Genomic DNA, 12,256 nt, shown 5'->3' with positions numbered 1-12,256 from the left:
AAGGAGGAATTTTTGCTGAGATCTGATGGTTGACACAGCAATGCTTTAAACCACTGCACTGTAGGACCCCTCAGTGGGTGGCAAAGCTAGAAGTTTCTTGTTTAAGAATCTAGCTCCTAAAGCCTGGGAGTTGGGGTGCAGTGGATCTTACAGCCCCATAGGGCTCAGAGGGTTAGCATTGTCGCCTTTGAATACCTAATGTCTCTCAGTACTACTGGCTCCTGCTTTAAAAGCGGGGGGGAGTGTCCCCACAGCTGAAGCTGGGCGAATTTCGATGTAACCCCATCAGAGGAGACACTGCCCTGATGCCATCTTGCCCCTCTTCTTTGGGAACACAAGGAGCAAGAGGGTAACAGACATGCCAGAACCATCTGCCTGGCTCCTAATAATAAATCATGAGAGGAACAGGTTTCAGGCAAACATTGCTTTAAAAAAAAAAAAAGCCTCTTCTCACACCCGGGCAGCCATCTGCCGTGTCCTCCTCGTGTGCCAAGCTATGGGAGGAGGAAGGTCTGCGGGAGGTGGGGAAGGGAGAGGGTGCTGCTGGGTCCTGCACCACCAGCAGGGGTGGCTCACAAGTTCTCTTCCTTTCGCCACTGTGGACAGGTATCGCAGAGAGAGAAAGGAGCACTTGCTAGCTTTGACCTCCCTGGATACAATGTCTGAGGAGAGCGAAAGCACAATTCCTTCAAGATGCGGACGGTGGGTAACAGCAGCTCCTACATACAGAGGACTTACTGTGGGGTCAGGCATTGTGCGGTCCTCTGTACACGTATTAACTCAACTAATCCTGACAACAAATCTATGTGTGCCCATTTTATAGATGAGAGACTGGAGACTCAGAGATGTTAAGTGACTCACCCAAGGTCACACAGCAAGGCCACCTCTTCAGTATGCAGTAATGAGGTCCAGCTTCCTCTCCACCCTGGCAACCCAGGGTGGGTTTTCCATGTAACACCTAAGCAGTTGACATCACCCAAGGGTGGTCTTCCTACTCCAGCCCTGCCCCAAGCACTCTTCTTGCCCTCCACCCTTAAGCTGAAATGTGGGCTTTTCTAGTCACCTAACCTGTTGCTTAACACTCACCCTGTCTCACTCAAAAGAAGCACAGAAGAAAAGACCCTGAAAATTCCCAGGAACCTTCGGAGAAGACCAAAGAGCAGCTGGCCGAGGCAGAGCTTCGGAAGCTGAGGCAGCAGTTCCGGAAGATGGTGGACAGTCGGAAATCCTTTAACTTCTGCTCCCAGCAGAAGATCACAAACCAGCAGTAAGTGATGCTCAGAGTTCTGTACTGAGTGAACTTGGAGAAAATTTTGGGTTTGGTTTCATGGGGCTTGCCTTCTGATGGGGTCTGGGGCAGGGACCCACTTGGGATAGCTTCAGTGGGGAGAGGAGATTTATTCTCAGAGTTCAGCGTGTCTCAGGGACTCCAAGGTGAGCAGCGCACCCATGTCTCAGTGAAGGACCCAAACAAGAAAGTGATTCTGGTTCCTGTTTCTTTCAACACATGGGTTTTGTTCTTTCCTCTCTGAATCTCAGCCGTGGCTGGTGGGAGATGGCTGCCTCCAATTCTTGAGCGAACAAAGGCCACACAGGGAGACTGTTCTTAGTCAATTCCAATCCCAAAATTCCCAGGAGAGGGAGAATCTGATTGGCTCAGCTTGGGTCTGGTGTCTACTTCTGGCCCATTCAGCTGTGGCCTGGTGGGGGCTGAGCCATAGGACAAAAAATAGCTATGGGTATCCCCAGCGGTTCTAGCAGTAAAGGTGGGGAGTTCCCAGAGAAGGGGAAATCACCAGTTGGTGGATACCCCAAAGGACGTTTCCTGCTTGTGCGTTATTATGGGATCTGCAGGCCTGAATATCTGAAATTGAGTTGCCCTAGAAATTATGGTGTGTATAGTTTCTTTGGGCAACAGAAAGGTGTTCCCTGAGGTTGAATAAACAAACATTAAACAAGCATTCTTAGATTCCGTCCAGAGAAATGTGATTCCTTAACCACATTCATAATGTTTATACAGGCAGTAACTGCCTATTGTTAGAAAGAAAATTTTACTGTTAGATGATGTGTGAAGTTCAGAGGATAGGGAAAAGGGGTTCTTTAGATTTTCCATGGATTGGTTTACTCAGAGCCACTGCTAGTCCATATGGGATCATTACGTGAATTAGAAAAAGGCACCCTTTCTCAAAGACCCTTTACTGCCATCTGCTGGAAACATTGTCATTATGTAGGGATTTTGTTAAAACGACAAAGTGTCTCACAGAAAAGTGGAGTAAATCAACAAATCAATGATATGTTTTCAAGCAGATGGTGCTCCCTTGGGCTGTGCAGTCCACAACCTGCACATCTGTGCTGGTGACCCTGATTCACAGCCTACCCTTGGTGGGCATCAGGAAATGCCTACTTCTTGATGTGGCTTCAGTTTTTCTTGAATCTTACTTACCCTTCTGCATCTCACTCTACCCCGATCCATTTGATCTGGTTTCACTGTGGTGGAACTGAAGGGGAGGAGAGTGGAAGAGACCTGGAGTGAGGTGAGTGAGGTGCTTAGTGAGCGTAATATTTAAGGAGGTGCTTTTCCCCAGCGCAGACCCTGCACCTATACCACCCTGAAAATGAAGACCTCCTTAAATTTTGGGGCACCTCACTCCCCTCACTGCAGTCCTAGCCCTGCCTAAAGACGGACAAACCTTCCTTTTGCTTTTCCGACCTCACTGCACCCCCGAAAGCCTAACTCTGACTTACTATCCGCTCTCTCTCTCTCTTTTCTCTGCACCTTAGCAAAGACCCCTCCCGAGAGGGGCTTAGGGGGAGAAAAGTCCCAAGGGCCAGGTTAAGAAGACAAGATGCTCTAGAACTGGGCATGCACTCCAGTGGTTGTTAGCAACTTGTGGCTATTTACATTTGCAATTTATAAATAAATAAAATTAGAAATTCAGTTCTTCAGTTGCACCAGCCACGTTTCAAGGGCTCAATAGCCACACATGCCTGATGGATGCTGTCAGACAGCGCAGCTAGAGGACGTTTGCATCACTGCAGAATGGTCTACTGGACAGTGCTGCTTTAGAACATCAGTCAGCAAACGGTGGCCAATGGGCCAAGTCTGAGTGGCTGCCTGTTTTTGTAAATAAAGTTTTATTGGCACACAGCCACGCCTCTTCATTTTTGTGTTGCCTATGATTGCTTTGTTGAGTAGTTGCAACAGAGACCCTCTGGCCTGCAAAACCTAAAGTATTTACTCTTTGGCCCTTTATAGAAAAGCTTTGCAGACCCCGCCCTTGAACATTCTTTGCTGTTCTAGAGTGGCGCTTCCAAAACTTTAAAGTGCATACAGGTCACTTGAGGATCTTGTTACAAAGCAGATTCTGATCCAGTAGGTCCTGGATTGAGACCTGAGCTGCTGCATTTCTCCAAGCTTCCAAAGGGCACTGAGGCAGCTAGTCTGCAAACCGCACTGAGCAGCAGGAATAGGCTGCCCAGACTTTGCCAGAAACTCGGCCTCTGTACCATTTCCTGTTGCTCAGTTGCCGTGCAGTCGCCTGAGTCTTCTTTTCTCTTTTAGAAATCCCTGGTTGCTCACGTCCCTGACACCCTCTCTTCTCCAGAGCAGACAGAGGAAGAGAAGGAGACTCATGTCAGCCAATTTCATAAATCAGTAGCCCCTGAGTAGAAAAGTTGGTGGGGGTTAGAGGTTCCTGTGCAGCTCTGTGTTGATGCACAATTGAAAGATCCTGCCTCATGGGCTTGCCTCTTATTACCAGAGATAACTGGCTGTAAAGCCGGAAAAGAAAGTCTGCAAAATCAGACAGATGTCAGTGAGCTGCTGGCAAAAGAGAACTTGGGGGCTCTCACCATGACTAGGTAATGGGTTTTGACAGGCACAGCTGCAAATTGTTCTGAGGAGTAAAAAAAAAAAATGCACCTCAGAGAAGGGTGGAGCAGTGGAAGTTGCAGTGAACTGGGTCAAAGGACATCTGAGTTCTGGACCTGGGTTGGAGACTTTGGGTGAGTCTCTTCCACTTGCTGGGGTGGGAAGTACCCCTCTGAGTCTCCTTTCAGGACCAAGGGGCCTGGAGTGTCTGATCCAGGCAAACTCAGGGGTTCAGGGTTAATCACATGCTGCTTTCCCAACAGCAAGGAAATCAAGACCCTGCAGGAGGAGCAGGATGAGATCACCCTGCTTTTGAATCTCATCAAGTCCTCCAGGAACTTGGATCTGAATGAGAAAAACTACATGGAGCTGTGTTTCCTGCTGCAAACCAAGGAGGACTATGAGGCCCTGATTAAATCGATGAAAGTGCTGTTGGCTGAACTGGATGAGAAGGTGTGGTCTTTCTCTTAAAGGGTTAACCAGAACACCGAGCAAGGGGAAGGAGTGCAGGAGGTGTACTCCCCACCATATCCCCACCGTTGGCTTTTCTAAACGTGACTGTGGTCACTGTCTCCACCACCATTGTAACCCCTGATCTCTCAGCTCTATTGATCCATTTCCTCACTCTGGTCTCCACTGCCTCCCCATTACAGTAAGACTAAATGCCCCAATCCTTACTGTATCAGTCAGGAGAGGTTAGGTTATGCTGCAGTAACAAAATTCCCTCTCCCCAACTCAGTGGTTTAAAACAACAAAGGTTTCTTTCCCATTCATGGTTTATGTCTATCATGGATTGGCTAGGGGCTCCTATATCCTCTCATCCTGGGGCCAGGCTAATGGGATAGCCCCATCTTGAACATTGCCAGGTACTGTGGTAGAAAAAAATGAGTCCCGAGGGTCTCACACTGGCAGTTGAATGCTCCAGTGACATGTGTCACTTCTGCTCATGACTCATTGGCTCAAGATAGTCTACCAAACCCGTAGTTTGGTAGACTATCTTGACCCAAAATAGTCAACTCTACCCATTCACAAGAGGGCCTAGGAAGTGCAACCCTCATGGATCCAGAAAGCAAAGAGCTAGAGACATTTGCTATACAGTGTTAATCCCTTAGTATCGTTTGAAAGACCCTGCCTACCCCTCTAGGCTCATCCCATGTCATTTCTTCCTTAACTCTTTACACTCCAGCTGCAAAAGACTTCTTTCTTTCTTTCAAATAATGCTGAGCCTTTTCTCACCTCAGGGCCTTTGCACATGCTCCCCACACTGCCTTACCCTAGTTGCTTATCTTTATGTCTCAGCCTGAAGGTGACTTTCTCAGGGAGGCCTTCTCTATGCCCTCTCTCTGGTTTAAAGTATATGCCCCTGGTGTTAGTTTCTTGGCCAGGAACAAATAGCACACTCTGTAGGGTACTCGGACGAGTAGGGCATTCTGGAACCTGGAGTAAATACTACAACCTCTCTTTCTTCTCACCTCTGACCCCAACTACAAGGAAGCCATTGTGGATCCTTCCCGGTTAGCTTCCTGGGGCACAGAGCAGGGTGGAGAGTAGATATTGGGGGGCAAATAGAAGATCCCAGCGCACCCCCTATCCTCTTTCATGTCACCCCATGGCACCTCCTTCACAGTACCTTTCACGGTGGTAATTATGCCTTAATATGGGTGTTGTCTAATGTCTCCCTAACCTGTCACCTGCGTGAGTCTGTTTTGTTCCCTACTGTACCCCCTGTTCCTATCCCAGTGTCCAGCACCTAGCAGGTCCTCAATAAATATTTACTGACTGAATGAATCTGGAAATCTCATTACACCTTTCTTCTGCTTCAAACTCTTCAGTAATTTCCAACTCTTGCTGTGATAAGGGCCCAAGTTCCTGGTGTAATTTGCCGGCTCTGCTGCCTCAGCCCCTCCTGCCTCTTCCACCTTCTCTCCTGCCTCCTTCTCCTCTGTGCTCCATCCACACTGGCTGCCTTCATGGATCCACAGTGCTGTCTCTCACCTCCAGACCTTTGCACATGCTGTTCCCCCTGCCTGGAGTGATGTTCCCCATCCTCTCTGCTTGGGGGAGTCTTATTCATCCTTTGCATCTCAGCTCAAATGCTGTTTCTGCAAGATAGTTGTCCCCTCATCTTTCTCTGCTACATGCCCCTACTGTGTGTGTGCAAATTACCATCTATCTCCTCTCTCCTAGGGCTCATCATGCTTCCTGGCTTGTTTCCAGTCCTAGATTGTAGGTTCCCTGAGGGCAGGGACCACTCTGTCTTGGTTACCATCATACCCCTGTTGTCTGGCACCAAGCAGGGGCTTAATAAAATGGATGAATGAGTGAATGAATGAATGAGTGAACAAACATATGAATGTATGAGAAAGGAGGCAATAAAAGTGAAGAAGAAAAATGGGGATGTGGATTCTCAGAAACATTAGAAAAGGCAACCTAGTTTTGGAATCCTCCAAAGAGTACGGCACTCACTGCCCAACACAAAAACCCACTTGGTCTAATTCCATCTCAGCGCAGGCAGCTCCCAGAATCCCCTCCTGCTGTGTCCACCACACAATGCCCAGAGCTTTGTCCTTTCAAGGGGTCACTGGAGGTGAGGATATCACTGGGCCCTGCTTAGCCTCACAAAATAATTAATAAGCTGATGCCTTCCTGCTGAGCATCTAGTGTAGGCAACGTATTTCCCCATCAGCCACAGCCTTGGCTAATGTCTCCCATTGGGCTGAAGCCTAATTACTTTCAGCATCACAAAAGCAGCGTCTGACATAAAGGTGCCAAAGGGAATACAGCTCTGAATTTAATCACAAGAGCTGATGCCACAGCTTCCTTTGGCAAGTAGGTGGAGCCCTAGGACTCTGGGGGTCAACTCAGGCTAGGGCAGGCATCCTTTCAGAGCATGTGATGCCACACCTAATATATGGTGGAGGATGCTGCCCTCCCATATATCAAAACAAGTCATTTGTTTTATTTCATAAGAGAGCTGGAGGGGGTTTGTGTTGAGGATGCTGCCTTGTGCATAGAACAGGAGAGGAGAACGGAGTAGAATAGGAACCTGACTTGACTTGAATCTGACTTTGTCAGTACTGATGAAGTAATTTGTTTTTGCTGTGAGGGAGTTTGTGGGGGAGGGTGTGTGTGTGTGTTCCAGCTAACGTCCAAAGCCTGGCTAATATCAATCATAAACAGCATTCATATACCTTACCAGTTTTGTGTGAGACCCAATGGTTCCCTTGGTGCCTGATCTTTTGCTTGAGAATGTGTTGGGCTGCAAGTATTGATAATAGAATTCTTGACTGGAAGCAACTGGGAGAACAGAGGTTTGTTTTTCTCATTTAATATGATGTCTGACTAGAAATAGGCTATCCCAGGGATGGTTTAGCAGCTCTACAATGATGGGTTCTTCTTTTTCTCTATGACTCTCTTGACCAGCCTTCCCCTCATGGTCACAAGATGGCTGCCAAAGCTTAGCTAGTATAATGTCTCATATAACTGCATTCAAAAATAGGAAGAAAGGATGGGAAGTTTTTGTACATGATATTCTCTTCTTATGAGAGGGAGAATATTTTACAAAATTCCTCCAGCAGATTTTCTCTGATTGGCCAGGGCTAGGGTATATGCCCATTCCTTGGCCAATCACGGGCCAAAGGGAAATGGAATTTCTGTAATTGCTTTGGGGTAGACCAGGGGCAGCAGATTACAGTGCAAGCACCAAGTCTGGTCTGTTTGTTTATGGCCCTCCAGCAAAGAATGGTTTTTACATCTTAAATGTTTACTTTTTAAATGGTTATGTGAGTACCTACATACTAATCTCTTCGTCCTTGAAGCCTAAAATATTTACTATTTAGCCCTTTAAGATAAAGTTTCCCAACCCCTAGTTTAGACCAATGATGATTTATCCCTTGGGTTTGGAGGCAGAGCCCACCTTCCCTAAGTAGATTACTGGCAATAAGAAAATGTTTTTATCTCATATAACAGGAAGTATAAAGATAATGCAAGCTTCAGGGTTGGTTGATTCAGCAGCTCAGTTAGGTTATCAAGGTATTTGTCTTTGTCCTTTGGGGGCAAGACAGCAGCAGCAGCAGTTCCAGGGACCACATCCAGATGGAACAATACCGTCAGGAGAAGACAGACCATCTCTTCCTATGACTCTCTTAGGAATGAGGAAACTTTTTCCAGATGCTTCCCTACCAGACAGCCAGAGGCTCCAACTGGTTTAGTCTTGCCCATCCCTGAATAAATAAATCATAAGAAGAGTGATTAGAGTTACCATGCTTGGCTTGGATCAGTCTTCTGGGGTGGGATGGGTATTCTTTCCCAGAACACCCACGATGGGTTAACCACCCACCATGTCCACCACAGTACAGTTCTGGCTGTTGTCACCTCTGCCAGCCTCCTGGTTCTGGAACATTCTTCTGTCTTCCGTTAAGCATCTCTTGCTGCCTAAAAACCATCTTTCATCACTTTTCTGTGGGCCTTCCATGACCCTAAATGTATGAGTAGACCAGTGGCCTTCAGAACAGGCTAAGCCTGACAACATGAAGGCTTTGGCCTAACATGTTAAAAATCAGGAGATTTCATGTAAAAATTCAGATATCTGGCTTCTCTTTTTAAAAAAACTGGAAGATCTGGCAATATTGGGCCTGAAGTTCCTTGAAGCAACTGTAACTACATAGTGTTGTGGGTGACACTGCCATTCTTTATGTTTTCCTCTCTAACAGATCCCTGACTTTATTCAGGGTGAGCATGTGCCCAGCTAAAAAGCTACATTTCCCATTTTCCCTTGCACCTAAAGGTAGACAATGAAATGTAAGGGGACATCTGTTAGGGGTGTCTGGGAAAGTTTTGCTTTCCAGGTATAAGTCATACCCTTCATCCATATTGCTTCCTCTACTTTCCTCCCTGGAACATAACTGTGTGAAGGCTGGTGCAATGGCAGCCATTTTTTGAGGGAGAAGCCAGGTGAATTACAGAGATCTTATTTTTACCTCCTTGAGTTACTGAACTTAAGCCAGCAGTGTATTATGAGAGAAAGATAAACCATAATTTGTTTAAACCATTGTTAGTTGGGCTTTCTGTAATTTGTAGTTGCATGTGTTTCTAATTGATACAAGCTGCTGCCCCTGAAGGAAGGCTGCTGAGATCTGTGCCCATAAAGGCAGAGAGAGTAAATTCTTGTGAGGAAAGCATATGTTTTTTAAAATGCTTCATTTTATTTTATTTTTTATTTTTTGGCCACACCGCACGGCTTGTGGGATCTTAGTTCTTCCACCAGGGATTGAACCCGGGCCCTCAGCAGTGAAAGGGAGGAGTCCTAACCACTGACCACCAGGGAATTCCCAAGGAAAGCATGTTTTTAGCAAGACCTGAACCTAATTGAACTTAATAATTTTTAGTTGTTGACACTTGAAATTATGAGTCACTCAACTGCCAATGCCCCTTTTTAACAGCAAATATTTGGTAATACCTCCTTTACAATCCTGAAGTGAAATTCATAGATGATATAATCCTTTATCCTTCTTTTTTTAAATCAATATGATGCCATAACTATAATGCAAAGGAAAAATAAAGGAAAGCTACTTATACTAAAATTATATGTATTTCGATACGTGCATGTTTTGGCCTGACTTATTGAGACCGGGGCCAGCAAATTGCTCCGCAGAGGCCCTGATAGTAAATATTTTGGCTTTGTGGGCCACACTACTCCACTCTGCCTTCATAGTATGAAAGCAGCCATAGACAATGCAAAGAATGGGCATGGCTGTGTGCCAATAAAGCTTTATTTTTGAAAACAGGCAGTGGGGGCTTCCCTGGTGGTCTATTGGGTAAGACTCTGCGCTCCCAATGCAGGGGGCCCGGGTTCGATCCCTGGTTGGGGAACTAGATCCTGCATGCATGCCACACCTAAGAGTCTACATGCTGTAGCTAAAAAAAAAAAAAAAGGATCTTGCATGCCGCAATGAAGATCCCACATGCTGCAAGTAAGACCCAGTGCAACCAAAATAAATAAATAAATATTAAAAAACAAACAAACAAACAAAAAACAGGCAGTGGGGCAGATTTGGCCCAGGGCCTTAGTTTGCAGACCGCTGGTCTAAAAGATATAGTCAGAGGCCAGTATTATTGATATGCAGAATCACTGAAGATTCCACACTGCAGACTGATTTGGACTTGTTGTATCCACAACTCAAAGATGATGATCCAGGTTGTGCTGGTGTCATGATTTCCAAAATGGTGGCCAACTCTTGGTAAAGTTCCAAACAAATCAACGAACATTCTCTTGATTTATACAGTGACTACATTCCTGGATAATTAAGTGTCTATTAAAACCTAATGAAAAATACTGTGTGTGTATATGTAAAAGACAGTTTGATTCTAGGTACAGAAAATTATAGAGAGGTTCTTCACCTGCCTAATATCCTGAGGGGCACTGGAAAGTCAAAAGGGGTGGAGGACAATTCTTGGATGTTTGGTGCTGTCTTACATGTTGCAGGGTATGTGACATCTCATGACCTGCCATTAAGTGCCACTAGCATCCTCATCATTGCAAGAGCAAAAAACAAAACAAAACAAAACAAAAAACAAAGGTTACAGAAGGCTTCTTGGGGGAATAATGCCATTTCTGCTGGAAACCGTGGCTTTAGGGCCAGGTGAAATTTTCGCCCACAGGTAAGTGAAATTTACATGCACGGGTGAGAGTAAAAACCCTAAGTTGCCTCATTTTGCCCCAAACTGGCTAAGGTTAAGTTGAGTTGAGCATACACCCAAGAGAGAATTAAAATTCCATTCATGGGAAAAGAAAGAACATTGCAATTTTTGTTTTACCACACTTGAGTTAGTGAACTGTCACATTTGTACCCATACAGATGTTAACACAGCTGGGTTTTCTCTCTCTCTCTCTTTCTCTTTTTCTTTTCAGATCATTCAGATGGAAAAAAAAAAATATAAACCAAAGACAGATCTTCTCAAAAATACAGGAGGCCAATAACCCCCAGAAACTGCAAAAACGGATCCACGTTTTGGAAACCCGTTTGCTTCTCGTACGTAAGGTGTTCTCTGGGGGAATTCCCTGGTGGTCCAGTGGTTAGGACTCCATGCTTCTACTGTAGAGGGCACGGATTCTATCCCTGGTCAGGGAACTAAGATCCCACGTGCTGCAACATGACCAAAAAACAAACAAACAAAAAAAACTCTGCAAACAACTCTGCCTCCCTTTGCTAAGAGGGAAGAATGATGTCTGTGAAGCCATTAGCAGAACATACTCATCTCATTGGTTGAGTCGGGATAAGGTGGACAATGGTGTGCACACAGGCCAGGCAGCACTCCAACCATTGTTCTGTGGGCCTGGGGTGGGAGGTGAGGGGAAGACCCTTCAACCCTCTGGCTGCCTTCTGGAAGCTTGTCTCATGCCCCAGGAGTGAGCCTTATTTTGAAGCAGAGCCCTCCTTGCAGGTCACTGTACACTTTGACAAGATGCTGACCACCAATGCGAAGCTCCGGAAGGAGATTGAGGACCTATGGTATGAGAAGGCTGCTTATGACAACATCTATGAGCAGATTCATCGGCGCTTGTTGATGCAGAAGAAAACAATGAATATGGCCATCGAGCAGTCTGCGCAGGCCTATGAGCAGAGGTGGGCTGGGGGAGAGACCCTGGGGGCAAAGATGTCTCAGCCCCCTGCTGAGCTTCCTACTCTGGGCCACCTCTACCCACTGTGCTTATGTGTTAAGGAGCCTGAAATCATCATCATAATAACTCTGAGTGCTGATTGTGTGTCGGCCAAGCATGATGCTAGATGCTCTGGGTAGTATTTCAACCTTCACAACAGCCCTAGGAGTTATTATCCCCATTTTACAGACCAGAAAATGGAGGCTTAGAGATGCCAAAATACTTACCTGAGATCCAAATAAATGGCAGATGTGGTGGAGTTGCGATTCAAACCCCTATGCTGTACCATCTCCCCCAGGTGTCCCTGCCTCTAGTCCTAGGGGTCCCTCTCAGTCTGGGCTGTCTCCCGGCTTCACACCTAGAGGGGCAAAAGGCATGCAGTTTAGTGGTGAAGAGTGCAGATTTTGGAGTCAGAGAGATCTGGGTTTGAACCCTGGCTCCATCACTACTACATTGTTGGAGGACCCCTTCAGGTGGTAGTGAGGATTAAATAATATGTGTATATAAACGAGTGGCTGGGACATAGTACTTGACAAGTGGTGATGATGATGGTACTAGTGATAATGGTGATGTGTGATGATGCTGATGGTGGTGATACTGCTGATGGTAATGATGATACTGATGGTAGTGGTGATGGTGATGGTGGTGAAGATCATGATGGTGGTGGTGATGCTGCTGGTGATGATGTTGCTGATGGTGATGATGATCATGATGACGGTGGTGAT

The 12,256-nt window shown here is 46.1% G+C and overlaps 1 protein-coding gene across 1 annotated transcript in view; it reads left to right on the top strand.

Annotated features, from left to right (window-relative positions):
- Positions 1–1,106: 1,106 nt before the first annotated feature.
- The window catches only part of CCDC63 (coiled-coil domain containing 63), a gene marked incomplete at its 3' end in the record, with an annotated part of 28,217 nt that continues 17,067 nt past the window's right edge, over positions 1,107–12,256 (top strand). The window contains 5 exon segments of the mRNA XM_082852821.1: positions 1,107–1,267; positions 4,135–4,324; positions 10,782–10,796; positions 10,798–10,902; positions 11,315–11,496. Of these exon segments, the coding sequence (XP_082708947.1) occupies positions 1,209–1,267; positions 4,135–4,324; positions 10,782–10,796; positions 10,798–10,902; positions 11,315–11,496 (551 nt within the window). The 5' untranslated portion in view covers positions 1,107–1,208.

Source organism: Leucopleurus acutus (assembly GCF_964270905.1).
Source record: "Leucopleurus acutus genome assembly, chromosome: 13".
NCBI classification, from domain to species: domain Eukaryota; kingdom Metazoa; phylum Chordata; class Mammalia; order Artiodactyla; family Delphinidae; genus Leucopleurus; species Leucopleurus acutus.
The sequence above is the reverse complement of the archived record's forward strand: the minus strand, read 5'-3'. Positions and strand labels throughout refer to the sequence as shown.